Source organism: Anabrus simplex, chromosome 3, assembly GCF_040414725.1.
Source record: "Anabrus simplex isolate iqAnaSimp1 chromosome 3, ASM4041472v1, whole genome shotgun sequence".
NCBI classification, from domain to species: Eukaryota; Metazoa; Arthropoda; class Insecta; order Orthoptera; family Tettigoniidae; genus Anabrus; species Anabrus simplex.
Genome location: NC_090267.1, coordinates 79,746,386 through 79,769,158, shown reverse-complemented (window position 1 = coordinate 79,769,158; position 22,773 = coordinate 79,746,386). Strand labels below are relative to the sequence as shown.

The 22,773-nt window shown below is 40.1% G+C and overlaps 1 protein-coding gene across 2 annotated transcripts in view; it reads right to left on the bottom strand.

The window, feature by feature from the left end:
* ArfGAP3 (ADP-ribosylation factor GTPase activating protein 3) overlaps window positions 1-22,773 on the bottom strand; it is a 191,506-nt gene that overhangs the window by 127,862 nt on the left and 40,871 nt on the right. For both annotated transcript variants that reach the window (XM_067142586.2, XM_067142587.2), the window contains one exon: window positions 10,928-11,065. In XM_067142586.2, the coding sequence (XP_066998687.1) occupies window positions 10,928-11,065 (138 nt within the window). The remainder of the gene's footprint in view (window positions 1-10,927; window positions 11,066-22,773) is intronic.

The window sequence follows — 22,773 nt, the reverse complement described above, 5'->3', positions numbered from 1 at the left end:
CATCAACGTACTCTCCTGCCAATCATGGACACTTTAATCATCAACAGCATTGGATTCACCGCACATGGCTATTCTACCATATTATGGTGCTTTTTGAAATTGTCATCTGTCTGACACTGAGAAGTTCCCAATGCCAAGCCTATCAACCACTTTGCATGCTTTTGCACACAACAACATGCCACTGACCAGAATGTTGGAAAACCATGTAGTCTGGAACCAGATCATTATTTCCTTCAGCTCCCCATATTTGCTATTCAATACATACGTTCTTTTTTTTTAAAGTTTGGTCCACTTCCATTCACTGCTTCCATTAATGTGTCTTTTATATTTTACAATTTTGTTCAGTGTCAAAACTGACAACCCTAAGGTTTTTGCAAGTTCAATTTGTTCTTCAATGATTACTACCTGTTTGGGGATTTGCAACTTCTTCTCCATAGAAAAACACCTTCTCCTCTTTTGGTCCATTCCTGGACAATGTTGCTAATTTTTATTAGAAACAAGCAAACAGCTCTTGCCTGGCGATGCAGCGTAAAACAGTTCAGCAAGAAAGATTGCGGGAACAACAGTACAGAAAAGATGAGAGCAAGTGATAAAATGAAGCAGAGCTGGCTACTGGCTACTGCATGGGAAGCGGCATGGTCCTGCACATGCCTTCAGTAGTTTGGCTCTGCTTTGGTAGTGATCACCCGTTTGGAGCAGCCAGGTGACACTTAAGGTCACACCACAAGCACAGTTAGTTTGCTCGGTATCCCAGGTTTTTTTTTGAAATCCTCTTTCCTTTATGTTCACTGGCCTACTAGGTATAAATGGCAGGTAATTAAAAAGTTTGCTAACATAAAAGCAGGGCCTGGATTGCATTGTGGACATAGGAAAACTGAAGAGACCAAGAAAAAAAATTTAATTACAGGAGTGTAAATGTGAGGTTATACTGTAATAGGAATATGTGCATTAAGAGAAACGAGAGAGAGAGAGAGAAAAAAAGTCATATAAGCTCTAGTAAGTAAACTCATGTCCTCGTCCTGAGGTGGTACAGCTCTTTTCAGGTACACCCCCAACGGAGGTGAGCTGCATGTGCCATTTCTGGCAGTACCGGGCATCGAACCCAGGCCCCCAAGGATGGCACCTAATAGTGCCAACCATCATGGTATGGATGGCGGGCGTATAAGCTCTTAAAACTAGGAATTCCAGAGTACAGAATTCTAATGAATAAAGGAGCAGTAATATCATGTTAAGCTGGGCTAATGTAAGTTTAAAACAAACGAAGGAGAATATTCAGTATGTGACACCTGTTAGAAGAACAATATGTTACACACAAATTATGATGGTGAGAACACTTCAAAATAATCAATAAATTTAATAAACCAACTTCCAAATTCTTCCCTGAGGAACATATATACCTACACCAGTTAACAGAAGGAAAGTGATAACAAGTTATCCCTCTAGCCAACAACATACATACATACATACATACATTCATTATGATTATAGACTGTTATGCCTTTCAGCGTTCAGTCTGCAAGCCTCTGTGAATTTACTAAACGTCGCCACAATCCTCTATTTGCAATTAGTGCTGTGGCCTCATTCAGTTCTAAGCCTCTTATCCTTAAATTGTTAGAATGAGTCTAACCATTGTCGTCTTGGTCTACCTCTACTTCTCTTAGCCTCCATAACAGAGTCCATTATTCTCCTAGGTAACCTATCCTCCTCCATTTGCCTCACATGACCCCACCACCGAAGCCGGTTTATGCGTACAGCTTCATCCATCGAGTTATTTCCTAAATTAGCATTTATCTCCTCATTCCGAGTACTCTCCTGCCATTGTTCCCACCTGTTTGTACCAGCAATCATTCTCGCTACTTTCATGTCTGTTACTTCTAAACTAAGAATAAGATATCCTGAGTCCACCCAGCTTTCACTCCCGTAAAGCAATGTTGGTCTGAAAACAGACCGATGTAAAGACAGTTTTGTCTCGGAGCTGACTTCTTTCTTACAGAATACTGTCTATCACAATTGTGAGCTCACTGCATTAGCTTTACTACAACTTGATTCAATCTCACTAACTATATTACCATCCTGGGAGAACACACAACCTAAATACTTGAAATTATCTACCTGTTCTAGCTTTTTATCACCAATCTGACATTCAGTTCTGTTGAATTTCTTACCTACTGACATCAATTTAGTCTTCGAAAGGCTAATTTTCATACCATACTCATTGCACTTATTTTCAAGTTCCAAGATATTAGACTGCAGGCTTTCGGCACAGTCTGCCATTAAGACCAAGTCGTCAGCATAGACCAAACTGCTTCCACGTAACTGAATCCCTCCCTACCATTTTATACCTTTCAGCAGATGATCCATGTAAACTATGAACAGCAAAGGTGAACGATTACAGCCTTGTCTAACTCCTGTAAGTACCCTGAACCAAGAACTCATTCTAACATCAATTCTTACTGAAGCCCAATTGACAACATAAATGCCTTTGATTGATTTTAATAATCTACCTTTAATTCCATAGTCCCCCAGTATGGCGAACATCTTTTCCCTTGGTACCCTGTCATATGCTTTCTCTAGATCTACGAAACAAACACAATTGCCTATTCCTCTCGTAGCATTTTTCAATTACCTGGCGCATACTGAAAATCTGATCCTGACAGCCTCTCTGTGGTCTGAAACCACACTGGTTTTCATCCAACTTCCTCTCAATGATTGATCGCACCCTCCCTTCCAAGATACCAGTGAATACTTTGCCTGGTATACTAATCAATGAGATAGCTCGATAGTTGTGGCAATCCTTCCTGTTTCCTTACTTGTGGATAGGTGCAATTACTGCTTTTGTCCAATCTGAAGGTACCTTACCAACACTCCACGCTAATTTTACTACTCTATGAAGCCATTTCATCCCTGCCTTCCCACTATACTTCACCATTTCAGGTCTAATTTCATCTATTCCTGCTGCTTTATGACAATGGAGTTTATTTACCATCCTTACCACTTCCTCAAGCGTAATTTCACCAACATTTTCCTCCTCCCGATGAGCTTGACTGTTCACAAAACCACCAGGATGATTTCCTTTTACGTTGAGATGATGTTCAAAATATTCCCTCCACCTCTCCAGTGATTCCCTGGGATCTATTATGAGTTCACCTGAATTACTCAGAACACTGTTCATTTCCTTCTTCCCTCCATTCCTAATATTCTTTATTACTGTCCAGAAAGGTTTCCCTGCTGCCTGACCTAGCCTTTCCAGGTTATTACCAAAATCTTCCCACAACTTCTGTTTGTATTCAACAACTATTTGTTTCGCTCTGTTTCTTTCATCTACGTACAAATCCCTGTCTGCCTTGGCCCTTGTTTGGAGCCATTTCTGATAAGCCTTCCTTTTTTACGTTTACAAGCTGCTCTCACTTCATCAGTCCACCAAGATGTTCTCGCCTTTTCCCATCTTTACATACAGTTGTTCCTAAGCATTCCATTGCTGTTTCTACTACAGCATCCCTGTATGCCACACATTCTCTTTCTATATCCTGAACTTGCTTACAGTCTACTGTTCAAAACTTCTCACTAATCATATCCATGTACTTCTAATTTCCTCGTCCTGGAGATTTTCTACCCTTATTCATTTGCAGACAGATTTCACTTTCTCTACCCTATGCCTAGAGATACTTAATTCACTACAGATCAGATAGTGGTCTGTATCATCGAAAAATCCCCGGGAAACTCGTACATTCCTAACAGATTTCTTGTATTTGAAGTCGGTTAAGATATAGTCTATTATGGATCTGGTACCCCTAGCCTCTCATGTGTAGCGGTGAATAGCCTTATGCTTGAAGAATGTATTGGTAACTGCTAAACCCACACTAGCACAGAAGTCCAGCAAACGCTTCCCATTCCTATTAGCTTCCATCGAATTCCATTTCGTTCGCCAAGTTGTTTCCAGGGAGTCCCTTGCTTGTGAAATGGGAGTGGGACTCTTACTCCCATAGGTCCGAGCTTGCTTCAAATGGTCTGAGCTCGGTAAATTCATGAAGCGGGAGGCTACCCTACTTGCACCAGTCCAAGTGATGATCTCTCCTCTAACGGGTTATGGACCACCAGTGAATTGTATAGTCCTAGCCGCCTGAACATGAGGAGGGCCATGACTCAGAATATATCCGAGATGCCGACTCCCATTCCATAGCAACTGGTATCCCGACTCTCAGGACCACTTACTAGGCCACTCAGCCGTTGCCCATGGTTCACGTACTACGACGTGACTACAGTAACCCACACTATGAACTGCCACAAAAGGTTTACTAAAGAATACCCTATACACATGAATAATCCCTGCATTTTTTAAAATTTGATGTCAAAAAGTTGGGTTTCAGTTATTTATGTCAAAGTTGATACAGTACTCATGACATACAGAGATTTGGAAGCTGACTTTTTATGCTCACTCTGATGGCAAATCTGCTCCCAAATTGAAGTGTTTTATGTAAACTTCATACATTTGTAGCTAAAGAAAGTCACAAATAATGACCGAAACATGTCTTACTACCTGTAATTCATCACATGTTAAACTTGTCAAGTATTGAAAGATGGAAGAAATATATCATTCCATATATAGAAATTAATTTATTATTCAAAGTCCATACAGAACCAAAAATGAAATTCATCCATTGTAAATCCGTTCCTGCCAAAAGCGAGAAGCATACATATGGAGTCATATGTATGGCATCAATTTAAGTGGCATCACATGTTTAGGATGGCAGCTGTGAGTTGTCGTTATAGGTCATTCGCTGCTTAAGAAATGCTGTATATCATTGAAGAGGCAGAGCAAATAAGTAATTGTGCTGCAGGACAGAAGTATGATGTGGACGAGAGTTCCATACATGATTGGAAAAAAAATAAAGCTTGTCTTCAACATAAATAGTAACTGCGAGCATTTTGCAGACGAAAAACAAAGCAGACGAAAAACAAAGGTTTGGATAGGTTGTGCTGTAATGATTGAAAGGTGCAGATTTAAAGGTACAGCAAAGAGAGTAAAAAATTACAGGTTGCAAGGCTAGCCATGGATGTCTCATGCACGTTTATGAAGGAAATAACTTCAGCTCTTGTAGGAAAACCAGCACTGCGCAATGTCTCTCAAGCGATTACAAAGACAACTTGTATTTTCACAGATTTGTTATCGGTCTGCACCAGAAAAATTTTCTATTTAAATACATTTCCATTTATTAATATCATTGTAATGTTTTTGTAAACATCAAATAATTTTTAGTATTGAGAAGGTGGAACATTAAAACATTGTATTTATTTCAAGTATAGTCTTAACACAATACGGAATCTAACCATGAAGTTTATTACTTTGAATTAGGAACAACCTCGCGTATTTACAGGCTGCCATTAAAAACAAGGTAAAACATAAAATTTTACCTATACATTTCTATTAATGAAAGAAAATAAATTATAAAGGAGATATGGTAAACAGTACACCGTATTTGCTCGCATATAACTCGCCACTGTGTATATCTCACACCCCATTTTTAACATTTGAAATTGCAGGAAAGAACCTGCACATAACTCGCATTAATTGCTGACATCATAAAGACATATGGTACATACATGAAATGAAGTTTGGGTATTCCGTGGATGTGCTTACATTAAATATCGAGACTGTACTAATTGCTGTTACAGTACTTCGTACGTGACAGTACAAGAAGAATCTGTATTTCTTTCTACCTGCAGAACGGTTCTAACAAAATTCCTAACTCACAACCCCCTCCCCAAGGCTGCAGTCCTAGCCAATCAGTCACACTCAGCCATCCCTCTCACTCTTCTGTCTTTGTCAATATGCTTATCGCTACCTGTCAGCAGAGATGATCACGTGAACTGGGAGTGTTTCCCTGTCCAGGCAGTCGAGTGATCACGGTATTAGGTATTGCCCATCTGTCGTATTGACAAGTACCAGTATTCTGTCTTCATGTTTCATTGTTTCTCAGTTAAGTTTTCTTGTGCTTAAGTTATGGAGAAACATGGGAGTTATACGGCTGGGTTTATACTCAAAGTAATAAAATATGCTGAAGAACATGCTGAAGAAGAGCTGCCGGTCGAGAATTCAGTGTGACTGAGTTTCATGTTCACTAGTGGCGTAAACAGAAAACTGTGCTAGAAACCACCGACTGAACAGGTAAGGCATTCAGAGGGATGAAAACTAGTAAGTTTCCTGAGCTGGAAGAAGAGTTGCTACATTTCAAAGCGCGCAACTAGTGCAAACTACAAGGAATCAGCTGTTCGGATCTGAAAGCGAGCCGGGGTTGGATGCGTAGATTCATGACACAAAAGGGATTGTGTCTGTGAAGGCATACATCTCTCTGCCAGAGAATGCCAAGAGATTTCAGCGACAAAATCATAGATTTTCAATGCCATGTAATAGCAACGCGGAAGAAAAACAATTACCTCTTATCTCAAATTAGCAATACAGATCAAACCTCGATAAACTTCGATATGCCATGCAACATCCCTATCAATAAGAAGGGAGCATCTAGCATGCTTGTACGTACAACGGGGGTGTGGAAAACAGCGTTGCACTCTCATACTAGCAATAACTGCTGACGGAAGAAAACTTCCACCGTATGTTATTTTCAAAAGAAAAACAGTGCCTAAAACTAAGTTTCCCAAAGGCATTCATGTACGGGTTCAAGAGAAAGATGAACGGGTACAGATCTTGTCCACAACTGGGTCTGTATGGTGTGGAGAGCACTGCCAGGGGCACTGCTTTGACGCCCAGCAATGCTAGTGTGGGACAGTTTCCGAGGACACTTGGTGGAAAACACAAAGAAACGTCTTCAGGAAACTAAAACTGATCTCATAACTCCTGGTGGACTCTCACACTGCCTACAGCCCTTTGATGTTTCAGTCAACAAGCCCTTCAAGGACAACATACGTGAATTTTACTCCGAATGGATGACAGGAGGGGAGCATAAGCTGATGCCAGCAGGCAAAATAAAGAGGCTGTCAACTGAACTCGTGTGTGATGGGTTATGCGGGCATGGGTTATGGTGTCGACAGATGTTATTGTGAAGAGTTTCTTGAAGACAGGCATTGCAAATGTGTTGGACAGGTCAGGATGATGCAGTATGGGACGGTGACCAGAATGATGCATACGAGAATAGCTGGGAGATTGAAGGCAGTGACAGTGAATAGGATAAGTATGCCGGTTGTCTTGTTTCAATAGACTAATGAAAATTATACTTTTTTGTCAAAAAAAGTGAGAGTTACATGCGAGCAAATATGGTAATTAGTGCGGCATTTCAGTGTTGTATTGGTGGTGTCTCAGGATCTTGATGAATCCTCGGAGGACGAGAGTCACAATTTCGGGGATGAGCTTCATTGGAAGTTGGAAGCGCTTCTACATGGCGACAAAGTGACTGTAGTACCAACAATTATCAATATCAATATTTAACAAAAATGCACATCTTCTTCTACCTAGCATTGTCCTGCAAATGCAGGCTCTGCTCATCAAGTCCTTAAATACCATGGTTTGGCCTCAAGCCAACGTCCCTCATATCTGCTTTCAATTTGGTTGTCCAGGTGGTTGGTCACCGTTGATGTTGAAGTAATATTTTTCAAAAATTTTCTTCCTAAAATTAGGCTTCAAGGATTATTCACATATATACGGTACTCTCTCTTATGGATACTATTATTACTGCCACTATTATTAACATCACAGAGCTCTGCAAATGTCCTCATGAGGCTGAACCAAATTTATTTCAGAAAATTTCAGCACACCGCAACGTTAGCTCCTAGACCAGTGTGGCATATATTTTATGCAAGAACTATTTTTAAAAACTTCCTGACCCTTCAATATGTGTGAAGCCCATCCTCCTGATCAAGCTGGGAGGCAGAGATGAGGTTGCCGGGAGCTGAGAAGAAATGTTATGTAGAAGATTAGGATTGACGAGGAGAGAGCCCATCTATTTGAAGATAGCAGAGAAAGATTTGGAGATTCTCCTTATCCTTTTGTGTTTACATGTTTGTCCTTGCCTCCTTTTCTAATGTTCCCTCTTTTGATGCTGATCTGTCGTCGTGTTCGACCTATTATGTTGATGCTTGTTGTTTAAAGGGGCCTTACAGCTAAGGTCATTGGATCCTGTCCTATTATCTGTTTCAATTCATGTTCCTTTTTCTCTACATATGACTTGATTTGTATTTATTTATTACTTCGCACTGCTTACATTCTATGGACAAGCAATTTGCATAGGAACATGGAAGTTTTCAATGTATTAAGAGTTGGCACCATTGTTACTTAAGCATTGTGTGTAAATTTGTATATGATGCTGAATTTTGAATGTTAAACTAGTAGTATTTCTTGTAATATTATCTTTCCATGGAACTGCTCCTTATTGTTGATGTTGTTGCTGTAATTATGTTTTAACTTTTACTTTATCATCACACTACTGTAAGCGATCATTGCCACAGGGATATTTCCCAACTGCGATGTATTAGTTAATAATAAAATCACTTCCTGTCATCCAAAACTAAGACCGCACATCTACCAAAGATTTAGCTAATGACTTGAAGTCCTAGGTGGCTTAAATATCAAAAAGAAGAAATAAAATGTTTTCATGAAGATGTGCAAATGCTTTGAATGTAAACCCATATGAACCAAAATCATATAACTAAAAATAATGGACTAGATGAATACAACAGAGACTGATTGAGTGTACAGGTTCTGATGCTAGTGAAAATGTTGAAACTGAAAGCAAATGTGAAGAATGAGCAATATCTACTTCAAAATGATGCAGGATATTGAATTATATTCAGTAAATAAGTGATAAAAATGGCTGTGTACTAACGGGCGCCAGGAAATATACTCCGCAGTGCCTACGTGCTGCTGCGTAAGGGAGCATCAGCGTTTAGTTGGCAACACGGTGTCATATCTGTCATGCTCACTCATCGACAGGCCAAGGTCAACAGGATAGCAGTATAGGGAAGGCCACACGTGTGAGTTATGGGTTGTCAAAATCGTCAGTATGTATTACATTAAGCGAGCGTTCAGATAGATTATTGAAATAGTGCAACAGGATACAAACAGTAATGTTTACTACTGAAGAGAGAGCTTTTTTGGTGGAATACGTTTTTCATGAAGGCGATCAGTTTAGAGAAGATGTAAAACTAAAATTTCAGGCGCGATTTCGTAATTAAGTGTCTAAACCGGGATACCGTTCATGATTTGATAAGTAAATTTCATGTGACCGGCACAGTTCACGAGGTACTGGGAACAGGCAGGCCTATGCTTTTAAAAGACTAGAAAAGATTGATGAATTTCAAGTGAATATCAATTATGTGCAGTCCATTACACAAGAAACTTTAGTGATAGTCTTTGACAATATGTGTAGACATGTTGAAGTCTGTCTTGAAACAAAATGACAACACTTCCAGCATCTGTTATGAATTGTTGTGGTGAGTACAAAGTTTACTGTTTGTTTTGATACAAGTGGCAGCAGCCATGCTACCAACTTAACTGCTGATGCCACCTTGTGCAGCAGCACGAAGGCGCTGCCGAGAACATTTACTGGTGCCCTGTATTTTGACAATGCCATCAGAGTTATAAGGGTTAGACCTAATTCAGAAAGCAAATTAAGAAGGAACTTATAGTTCAAGCAAAATAAGAGAAAATGTTTCGTGGTAGTTCATTTTATTTTGTGTGTGGCTCTTACTAAGCCGGTACTGTTCTTGAAATGCAGATACTCGAATGACAGTAAGTGGCTTCTACCATGTATAGGTACCATACCAGGGCTGATGGCCGAGCTGTGGAAGAGGTTTTCGCTCAAGGACACCTACCTAGCCAAGTTTGCAGAGCCAGATGTGCATGGGTCCGTGCTTCTTTTAAGGAACCATTAATATTCAAAAACATAAAAAGTGTACAATACTGTGTCTTAGGGTAAACCCGTTGGGGGTCAGTTTCCTAAATAAAGGGTTAAATATGTTATGTATATTGAAGGATAGTGTTATGTGCAAGTTGTAAGAATGTTGGGGGTCAGTTCAAACACCCAGTTATCTAGCTGAGAGAATTATCAGTTCACTATTAAAATCCAGTTGCTGGTCGGACAATGAACCCAGGATGTTAAAGGCCAAAAGGCAAGACACTGACAAAGTGAAAGGGAATCTGCCAGTTGGGGGAGAGCACTAAGTGCAGATCAGTGGCAAATGAATCAGCCATGGACTGGATTATTTGTAATGAAGTCATTGGTTTTATGTCCCACAACTAATTTCATGATTTTTAGAGATGCCAAGGTGCCAAAATTCTGTTCCACAGGGGTTCTTCCACATGTCAACAAATCTATCAACATGAGGCTGGTGTATTTGAGCACCTTCAAATAACCACTCGACAGAGCTGGGATGGAATCTGCCAACTTGGGCTCAGAAGCCCAGCACTTCTACTGCTGAGCCACTCTGCCCCACCAAACTATTTGATGGTGGAATTTATTCACCATTACAAGTTGTGTTGTAGTTTTGAGACCACAAATTATGCTATGACTTTTCAGAGTGCACGGGCCCTGCTATGGATGAAATGAAAATAATTCTCAACCTCAGAACATGCAGTTGAAACTACAAGAATGCTTTGAAGATGAACTACAACCCAGATTGCAAAATCATGCTAGGACAGGTTTAAAAAAATATTTCCTCCTTATTCTGTTAATGTCGTACATTTTGTTCAGTTAAACTCTTAAGGTAATGTTAACAAATAATGCACCACCTTCAGTTCGACTTGCTTATAATTTTGCTACAAAAATAATAGGTAGTGAGGAATTCTGAAATGGATGTCTAAAATTCTGCATAAGATTAAACACACTTTTTGAAATCACAAATCTCTTTAAAGTGTAATATAGTGTTGATAATATTTTTAAGTTCAACATAGATAACAGGATGAAAACAAGGCACTCACTTTAGGATTACTGAAGGAGTCCATATGGCTTTCCTCTACATCATTTGCTACAGATGATAAAGCTGTGTGTTCTTCAAAAAAATCCTGTTCTTTCTTCTCTTCTACTGGAGCAGGTTCTAGGTGGGGCTCTAGATGGAGCTGCAACAAACATTACATATACATCATACAACCACTACCCAGCAACAAGACTAAATTACACACACAATGATTTGCATTATCAGCAGTCTCTGATGTTGAATGGGTGCATCAATTGAGAAGTTCTTTAACTCTTTCACCGCAACATTTCTTTCAACACAACCCTTAACTGCGTAGTTAAATCAAGAAAATGAAAAATAATATTCTTTAAGTCATAGCAGAAGAACATAAAAATTATGAAATTCATCCTTTTATTGCCCTTGTGCAACTTGTGGTTCTTGGTTCAATAAAACTCTTTTGCTCGATCTACTGAAAGACATACAGTGGTAAGCCAATGTTTTTAGGTTAAATACACTTGCAATACTGATTTATGGCACAATCCCACTCCAGTATCATTACTAATATGTGGGCATGAACCGCATCTGCAACGATTAAAGTCAAGGAGGGTTTTCTCAGAACTTAGAAGGAAATTAGAACCACTACTGAAAAAACCAGGTTGCAATTATGGAGGGCTACATCCTACCTTCCCCCTGGCTGGATAAGATTTTCTGAAACTCTACCTCCTGGCCACGACGAAGTATGGATGATCTGGAAGTCCCTGAATAGACTGAGATCTGGAGTTGGCAGATCCAAGGTTGTGGTAGAGTGTCGGCCTCCGGATCCCAAGATAGCGGGTTCAAACCCGGCAGAGGTAGTCGGATTTTTGAAGGGCGGAAAAAAGTCCATTCGATACTCCATGTCGTACGATGTCGGCATGTAAAAGATCTCTGGTGACACATTTGGTGTTTACCCGACAAAATTAATTAAATCTCAGCCATAGACGCCCAAGAGAGATCCGGTTTACTCTTGTCTGCCTAGTGGGCCTAGAGTAAAACGGAACGTCGAAATTGACGAGCAGACAGCCAGATGGCGTCAAATCGAAATGTCTGCACACGGTAGCTGAGGCCATACGATTATTATTATTATTATTATTATTAATTTGGCAAGATGGGGCTACATAGATCAAGAAAAAAGCCATGTGACTGGAGAGAAGAGCAGACCGTCCAACATATGCTCCAATGTAAACTATGTCCAGCTCCCTGCACAGATGATGAACTATATCAAGCATCAAAAAATGCATTGGAAGTGGCCAAGTTTTGGGCAAATGTAATATAGTAATTATAACTGTGTACAAAATGTATGTTTCTGACACAAGAATAATAATAATAATAATAATAATAATAATAATAATAATAATAATAATAATAATAATAATAATAATAATAATAATTACTAATATACCACCATTCTGGTAAAACCTGAAGATTGCCATCGTTGTTTTCTGCTGACATATCACTCGGCACTCTGCCCAAGTTTAGACAATTCTGAACCAGAATCTGCCATTGTGACAAAAACAGATAGCAGTAGCTGCAGAGGCTCTTGGGAGTGTGGGTTAGCAACCATGGGCCCCTTAGCTGAATCCCAGCATTACTTCCACTTAATTGAGCCAGGCTCCTCACTTTCATCTATCCTATCCGACCTTGCTTGGTCAAATTGTTCTTTTCTGACCCCAACAGTATTCCGTATCGAGGCCTAGGAGTCGATCATTTTCACACCCTTCGTGGCCCGGGTCTTTCTTTGGCAGATACCTTCATTTTTCAAAGTTTTGAATCCCTCCCATATTTTTCCTTTCATTAGTGTTAATAGAGAATGGTTGCCCAGTTGTACTTTCTCTTAAAACAATAACAACCACCACCACCAACCTTACCCTCATCGTTCCCTGTGATTTTCCTCACCATTCCTTAACCTAATTCCCGGATAACATTCTACCTGGTTCCTCTTCCTCCACACACTATCCCTACATGCCTAACAATTGAGTTACCCATGACCAGAAACTCAATCCTGACCAAATTAGATCCCCTCCCCTCCTGGTCTCCCTTAACCCATTTTAGGCGAATGGGTCATATATGACCCATAGTGCTTGGATTTTATTTCTTGCGTATAACGCCATTTTTCCACATTAATGATCACTAAGTAATACAAAAAGGACATTCTGGAATCGATACAATTATTTTCAAGTAATTGTCTCAAGCATATAAGCTTAGGGAAGGGCTGTATAAAATCTTTGGGCCGACTGCATAAACGAAGACTAGTTTTAAGCCTTAGACATCGTCTACCTAAACAACGTCTAAATCGTTCACGATCTTCCATTGCATAAACAATGTTCAATCGATGTTTAACTAGACATCCCTTCAAGATTCAATTTTGGTTTGAAAATGGAGACAGACGTATCTCTCATGCAACTCTTTGCTTGTCGCAACCAATGAAATTCGTTGGTGCGTGCGCCAAACGCCAGTCAACTGTTTGTCTTCCTACACATTACTCAAATATGGCTGAGCATGACTTGCCCACAGATAATAGCATCGCTTACAGTGGAAAATAATCTCATAATATTATCGACACTAAAGCGACACGCCACAGTGTGGAAAAGTGTGGCTTTCATTATAGCATTATTAGAGTGAGTGTAATCTACTCATAAATACGGTAGCTTTGACGAAGGGAAGATGAAGCAATAGTACCAGAATGTGTAACCGAGTGTGTTGTATGGGCCATATAGATATAGCTTGCATTCTGGAGATCGTAAGTTCGAAACGCATCATCGGCAGCCGTGAAGATTGTTTTCTGTAGTTTCCCTATTTTAACACCAGGCAAATACTAGGGCTGTTATTATGGCCACGGCTCTTCTTCCCCAGTCCTCTTTAAACAATAATCACCACCACTTGCCTTTTCCTACCTGATATTTGCCGAAAACTTATACGATTATATATATATAAAAATCCAATACAACCTACTTTTTAATTCACTATTATGTGTGTTTACTTGGCAGTAAATATAAGTGAATCCCTCCCAGTTGATGTATGTGACAGCCCTCAGACGATCAGGACACGTAATTCTGATATGTATGTAGTCAAAGTGACCTATAATTCCATGGAAATTATCCCATGTACATAATAAAATATATCGGTTGCCAAGAGTTGTATTCAAGTTGACAGTTACCGGACTGTCACTCTATCAGTCTCAAAAACAAGTCTCTCGTAAAGCGAAACCTTATTTTATGATTATTTCCCCATGCATGTCAAACGAATTGCTGCGATTTAGCAGCGGGCGACCGATTCTTCCCGGAATTGTCTCAACATGATAATACAAATTACACATTTCATTGTACATAACCTCTGATTGTGATTCACTCCTCTCATTTGAGGTTAAACTGTGCTCTCGGCAGTGTTTAAACATGACCGGTTGAACTTCAGTTTTAGACAGTGTCTAAGTGATAAATAACGTCTCTGCAATGTGGCAGCCATGCTTACGCATTGTTTAACCGTAGACATCGTCTAAATACCGTTTCTGCAATCGGCCCTTTAATTTAAGGTTACTAGAAGACAGTTTTAAAATTAATTCCTTCTTAGTAGAGACGAATTATTGAAAAAGTTTGTCTCTGTGCTTTCAAAGTGATATTTAAACACATAGTTATATCTGTAAATGTCAAATTTAATGCTGAGGTCGAAAACAACCCATGCTGTAAATACCTTTGTATTTGCAATAAATTACCCTTAAATGAATGGGTAGTAACAAATAAGCATGTATTTTGTAATTATTTCTAACCTGGGCCTAAAATGGGTTAACTTCCCTGACACCACCTCTCTTCTCTCCCTCCCTTCTCACTGTTCCACCTCCCTCTTCCTATCCTCTATCTCCCTGTGGGTGGGGGCAGTAGAATAACACCCAATGTATCCTCTGCCTATCTTAAGAAGAGACTAATAGGGGCCCCAGGGGCTTTTAATTTGGAAGCACGGGTTGGCGACCACAGGGTCCTTACCCGATTCCTGGCATTGCTTCCACTTACTTGTCCCAGGGTCCTCACTATCACCGATCATATCTAACCTCCCTTGGTCAACTAATGTTTTTTTTTTCTCCAATCCCAATGGTATTAGATGTCGAGGCCTAGGGAGCTGCATTTTCACACCCTTAGTGACCCTTGTCATACTTTGCCCAACATTTTCATTTTCCAAAGTGTTCAACCCCTTCCATTTTCTCCCTCTGATTGGTGTTAATTGAGGATGGTTGCCCAGTTGTAGTTCTTCTTAGAACAATAATCACCACTCATTGCGGTACTGCCAACCAGAGACAAATGTAGGCAGGTGGGCAACAAAATATAGGCTTAATACTCATGACTTTGAAATTTTCTCAGTTCACATATATGTGAGCAGCAGCAGGAAAACACCAAGTCAACTGCCACAGGGAAACTGTTATACAGTCTGTAAATGTTAACAAACCTGCACACAGATTTACCTCAAAACAGAAATACAGTCGGGAAGCACATTAGCTGAAGTTGTACTGTTAGAAAGGAAGCTTTTGACACGCCACTGTAGGCGGACGCTAAATGGAAGTTAAATTAAGGTGAAAATCCAAATGACAACATTTTTTATTGTGCCTGCATAGTCACTTCACATCAGGAAGGACTACAGACAAGTTGTTAGATGAGTAACAGAATTAGGATGATGTATTTTGAACATTATTACAGGTGTAGCAAGGTTTCATTACTAGAAAGGGGAGTTAAGGATTGGAATAACTTAACACGGGAGATGTTCAATAATTTTCCAATTTCTTTGTGATCTTTTAAGAAAAGACTAGGAAAACAACAGATATGGAATCTGCCACCTAGGCGACAGCCCTAAATGCAGATCAGTAGTGATTAATGATGATGATGATGATGATAGGTCTGGGCTCACTCGGAGCATCCAAAGGCTACAACTACAACATATGAACACCATCTACAACTTTTGACTTGCAGGGATCCCAAGGGCAATTCTGGCAAGCTGAATAATGGCTTCTTGGCAGCCACAATACGGCACTAAGGTACCCCAACTGTAAGAAACACAATGCACAAGGCTAATGATCACACTCAACAGCCATGGGTGAAAACTCAATATCATGAGAGAACAAACTGTGTAGAACAGATCATTCGTTAATGACAAGGCATCATAACCCAATGAATCTCTCATACCTTGTCCATGAGAATCGTTGGCAAAGCGTTTGTAGAGAAAAATTTGAAATGCTGCACACCTCGGTGTACCAGAGTGCAGCAAAGTACAGGTGGCACAACAGAGTCACCTCACACCTCTCCTGGCTATTCAAGATGTCCTATAGACTCTTCAATCTCAGAGGATCTTAATCACAAGCATTTCAAAATCTGTCTTCATGTCCACTGTGCAGGAATCGTCCAAGTATTTCTTCACAGTCAACTAGAGAGGATTTGCTTTCTCAAGACATGAATCTAATGGATGTGCCTCTGATCAATTAAAACACTGAATACAGTGGCAAAATGTGATTCTGAGCCTTTGTCAAATCTCTCTAGTTTCAGATCTGAACCATAATGTATATAGAATTACATATTTATTTAGCTCTTTCTCCCATCTGGACTTCAAATTCTAGTTAAATCACAGCCGTTGAGATCTGATTAAATATATTAGCAAATGGAGCATGCTTTCGTTCCATGTTAAAGCGGAGTTGAAAGACATACGAAGGCCCAGCTTAAGATGAAGTAGATAAGTGAAGCAAGTAATGATGCACAAAGCATCAACAATACATGGATACGAGAATATTGCTGTTACCTTCTCAACAGGCTATAACAAAATGCCCATAATTAAAGCATATGCCAGCTAGTGCAATAAAGGATTTCTCAATAGTCTTGATCCTCTACTGCTACAAATATGCACAAATACTAGCAATCTGATTCCCTATTTGGATAGAGCAGAAGTTTACTTAAATTTTATGACCAACAAATGGAAATTAATTGCTCAGAAATAAACAAAAATACAAAAAACATCAGAACTTTTGGAACAAAATCAAATGGAGCATAAAATATAACCCACACAGCTCTTCAAGCAAGTAAGCAATTGTGAAAATTTCACAGAAATTAGTGTAATAGTTCTCATTCACAGTCATAAGGCCTGCAAGATAGTGATAACCACTCAACTCGCCAGGTTAGTTCTGGTGTATAGTCTGGGGAACCATTAACATCCATGTGTCAACAGAATAGAAATATAATTAATACTACGATGGCTATATTTTTTCAACCTCTGATCAGTCGCAAAATTAAAACCACAGCAAGAATCCAACAAAGCGTTGTGCAGATGTATTACGAAGTATCTCTAGTATGCCTGTCATCCGCATCACGACACACTTGTCAGTTCCGAGTGCGCAGTGAGCACATAAACATGCCTAGGACAAAGGAGTCTCCAGCCAAGTGTGAAGTGCATGCGGTCATTCAACTTCTTCATGCTGAGGGGTGCAATGCAGCTGAACTTCATCAACAAATGAGTAATGCGTAAGGTGAAACTTTAATGAGTGACAGCGTAGTGTGGCAATGGTGCAGGAATGTTGAACCAGGATGTACAGACATTCATGATGCAGGCGATCAGGGAAGAAAGCGAGTGTCAACCAATGATCTTGTTCAGCGAGTGGATCAGGCGATTCGAGAAAATTGCACTGCACCCCTCAACATGAAGAAATTGAACGACAACATGCACTTCACATTTGGCGGCAGACTCTATTATCCTAGGCATGTCTACGTGATCACTGCCATGTTCAGAATTGACAAGTGCGATGCGACGCAGTCAACAGGCATACTAGAGACACTGCGTAACAAATCTGCACAACGCCTTCATCAGGTCCTCACAGTGGTTTTAATTTTGCGACCGATTGAAGGCTGGAAAAAAAAAAAAAAAGGAAAAAAACCACCAGCCTTCGTACTTTGGCTATCTTTGGAAATGTACATTTACATGTGCTTGAAGTGCAACACTTATAGTACACATATTTTCAACCTCCGATAATCCATATAAATGTGTAAATTAGCAGCGTGATCAATCAATACTGATCTGCATTTAGGACAGTCACCCAGGTGCCAGATTCTCTGTTGTTTCTCTATTGGCATCAAGGAAAAAATGTAAGGCAAAGTTTGAACAGGTAGTTAGGTCCTGACTGTACTGCTGTTGATGTTCCCACAATGAAAGCAGACACCAAACATGAGTCTGAATTAAATGATCATGCCACTGTCTACATAAAGTGAAGCTCAAATAGCAGCCAAGGGCAGTTCTGAAAATATTTTGATTCAGAAGATGAAAGTAATACAGCCAAGAAATAATCAAAAGCATGAGTCGTTCAACAAAACCATTCCAAAAAAGCAGAAAGCATTAATGTGTAGAGCTTCCACGACACCCTGAATTTAGCAAAAAATTCTACAGGACGAGTCATACAGGCATGATCTTGAGAACATCCATACAAGTTGTACAGTGAGTATAATTTAAGACTTGACAGCGGAGTACCGAGGCATAGGAGCATAGAGAAGTGGTGACAGCGAGCGCAGGGCCCACAATTGTGAGCAGTCTTAATCGTCTCAAAGAAGCGGCGTGGTTCCGCCTATAGAAACTAAACTCACCAGCTATGTACATGCTCAGGATAAATAAATTAATTAATTAATTAAATAAAGCAAACAAATAAACTTTTAAATGAAACTGAACTTACCATTATTTACAAAAAATGTTGAAAGTTTTCTACTTGAGGTGCGTTGCAAGTTTCACATCTTATGCGAGATTTCAAAACACTTTTCAGTTCATGAACACTGATGGAACGCAGTGGCAGTGTTCCTAATTTCAATTTTTAATTCTTTTGCAGTTCCAGAATTATTTCTATAACTTTTCCTTGGAGAGTTCCTCATAGATAAAATTTGCATGTGCTTAAATCAGGCGGACAAGGCGACCATAGGCCTTTACTGACGATCTGATCATCAATGAATACTTCCTGCAACTGTCGCATAGAGCTAAATGCCATATGGGCTGTCACACCATCCTGCTGGAAATAGCTGTATTTTTTTCTTCTTCAGTCAGTTGAGCAGAAAAATGGTTTCAGAACGGTGTGAATATAACAGTCAGAAGAAATCGTGTCCTGAAAAATATCTGACTGATAATTCGTTGGGCACTAATAGCGCACCATACACCCACCTTCAGAACGTGCAAAAAATCTTGGCTGTTAAGTGCGGGTTCTCTGTATCCCAGATCCTATTGTTTTGCGAACTGACATATCCATTCAAATGAAACCATGCTTCGTTGCTCATTAAAAAAATTTGGATCCACGATACTATCGTGGACACCATTCATTAAACAAATACCCCATGGCACTACAGCCCTGATGGACCTTGGCCTGCAAGAAACCACTGCTCACCCCAAAGGTCTGCAAATTCCGAGGTGACATATGGTCAGTGCGACAAATTTTCTGCCATCTCACCGTCAGATAGCTCCTCAATTGTAATCACGTAGGCTGAGTAGACCTAAAACCCACCCTCAGGACCAGGCAAAAATCCCAGATCTAGCTGGGAGTCGAACTGGGGCCTCTGGGCAAGAGGCTGGCATGCTAGATATAGACCGCAGGGCTGGACACTTCATTAGCAAAATGCAAAAATCTTATTCTTCTAATGAAATCTGTAGGCTGTATGTTGTGGTCTGAATGAGTCCGGTAAGATGGTAAATGAAATAATTTTGTTACAATACATCCTGACCAATGTGAAATACCAGTTTCCTGATCTACTCTCCAAAGCGACTTATGTGGACTGACCTGCAATCTTGCCTGTATATCTTCTTACTTCTCCTGGATGAGAGCTGTTCTCCTTTGCTGTGTTTTCTTATTAGTTAGGGAACCAGTACTATGCCACTTGTGAACAAGTTGTATGTAACGTTTAAATAGTACTGTAAAACCGGGAGACCATCTACGAAAGGTTAACTGGTTTCTTCCTCATGTGCAAATAACACTGCCAAAAACATTCTCTGTACTGTAGAGTACTTAAACATCACAATAACAACACACCTTTAAAGTCCTATAGTTACTAGGGAACTGAATGACAGAGCTGAAGTATTTGCTGCGTCAGCTGTTAACACTTCCAGATTCCAGAGGCATGTGACCAGGAAGTGTGAAATTTTCAACTACAGTACACGCCCTGTATAACCAGAAGAGGCTAGCAGCAAGCACAGCATCTTAGACTAACATTGTTCCTAATCTTGTAGGCTGGAAAATACACACACAAAAAGAAAAGTTTTCCATCACCCTGTTTGTCATTTAACTGTATGGCTATCTTGGACTGTCCTATGCAGACAGGAAAGACGACCCTTAGCATGTTCATAAACATATTCACAACTGCATGTTCCTCAACTGACAGGCAGAACGCAACGCTCAGTATTTCAGTTGAAGTTGTACCACTAGTGTGGAAGCATTAGAAATGTGCTCTAAACAGTGCAGTGAGAGTCTAGAATGGTACGATGTCCAATGGCAACACATGAATGTGTACGCATAAACACATGATGTCAAGAAGAATGGTCAACAAGGGCACTTGCTAGACATGTGGGCCACAACCAAAGTAATGTGGTTTAAACATGGAAGGAAAACACAAAGACAGGAAATGTTGATGACTTGCCTCGTACAGGTCATCCAAGGATTAAGACTACAGTCGATGAACATTAACTTTGAATTTCAGCTTGCATGAACCCTGAACGCAATACCACTATGCTGAATAATATCTGAGCAGCCACAGGCCATTGAATTTCAACTCAAACAGTGAGAAACAGGTTGCACAAGGCACAACTTCATTTGACACCCACAGCGAGGCCCGGCTCTCAAACCTAGACATCGTGGTGTGCAGTACAGACGAGCCCAACATTATGTTGAATTGTCTCTTCAGAACTGGCACAAAGTCCTTTTCACCAATGAGTGTTGCATAAGCTTCGTTCCTAATAATCGTAGATGTGTTTGGAGACAATCTGGTTAGGCTTCACGTCTCAAACACACTGTCCAGCACATGCAGCAAGGTGGTGGTTCGATTCCCTGATGCCGCTGTACGGCACTCCTAGTCAAGTCACACCTGTACAATACAGAGACATCCTCTGACTCACTGAGACACCACATCGCCAGTATTTTGGAGGAGAATTTGACTTATTGGATAATAATGGGCACATCCATTGTCCAGTTCTCATTAATGACTTCCTTCATGGTCATGGTATTGCTCAACTAGAATGGCTGTTGTGTCACCCAGACATGAACCCTATCGAACATGCCTAGGATAAATCACGGGAAGTTTTTTTATGGACCTCATGGTCCATCAACCACTCTACAATGAATCATTAATGAGCAGTGAGACATCTGGGCGACATTACCTTGAACTAGTGGATAGTATGACAAGACTAATTCATGCATCAATGCATGGGGACGTGTTACCCAGTATTAAAGGTACTGGTGTGCATTCAAAAACTCAAATTAAGACAAAGCTGTACTGTTGTACAGGCTCTCATCTGCTATTTTGTTGGGCAATAAATAATGCTGATATGGTACCTCTTTGTCACTTTTTTTTCATGAGCCGGGAACATTTTAAGCAGACCTTGGACCTATGGGAGTAACGGACTCCCACTCCTATTTCACAGGCGAGAGCTGAGTCAGCTAAGAGGATGCGTCTGGATGTGCTAGGAGTAAGTGATATTCGGTTAAGCGGAAATAACTAGGAAGAGATAGATTATAAAGTGTACTTGATGGGTGTTAGAAAGGGATGGGCAGACTATGGGATAGGCTGTTTATCAGGAATACCATTCCACGCAACATAGTTTCTGTTAGGCACGTAAATGAGCGAATGATGTGGGTAGATGTGTCAGATGGAGGAATTAGGATGAGAAATGTCTCAAGTGTATTCACCATGTGAGGGTGCAGATGAGGACGAAGTTGACAAGTTTTATGAAGCATTGAGAGACATCATGGTCAGGGTCAACAGCAAGGATGGAATAGAGCTAATGAGCAATTTCAATGCAAGAGTTGGAAATAAAACTGAAGGATACGAAAGGGTGATTGGTAAATGTGGGGAAGATATGGCAGCTAATGGGAAGCGTTTACTGGAATTCTGTGCTAGTATGGGTTTAGCAGTTACAAATACATTCTTCAAGCATAAGGCTATTCACTGCTACATATGGGAGGCTAGGGGTACCAGATCCATAATAGACTAGGAATGTACTAGTTTTCCAGAGATTTTTCAATGATACAGACAACTATCTGATCTGTAGTGAACTAAGTATCACTAGGCCTAGGGTAGAGAAAGTGAAATCTGTCTGCAAACGAATAAGGGTAGAAAATCTCCAGGACGAGGAAATTAGAAGTACATGGAAATGATTAGTGAGAAGTTTCAAACAGTAGAGAGTAAGCAGGTTCAGAATATAGAAAGAGAATGGGTGGCATACAGGGATCCTGTAGTAGAAACAGCAAGGGAATGCCTAGGAACAACTGTGTGGAAAGATGGGAAAAGGCAAATATCTTGGTGGAATGACGAAGTGAGAGCAGCTTGTAAACGTAAAAAAGAAGGCTTATCAGAAATGGCTCCAAACAAGGGCCAAGGCAGACAGGAATTTGTACGTAGATGAAAGAAACAGAGCATAACAGTTGTTGAATCCAAAAAGAAGTCATGGGAAGATTTTGGTAATAACATGGAAAGGCTAGGTCAAGCAGCAGGGAAACCTTTCTGGACAGTAATAAAGAATCTGAGGAGGGGAGAGAAAAAGGACATGAACAGTGTTTTGAGTAATTCAGGTGAACTCTTAATAGATCCCAGGGAATCACTCGAGAGGTTGAGGGAATATTTTGAACGTCTT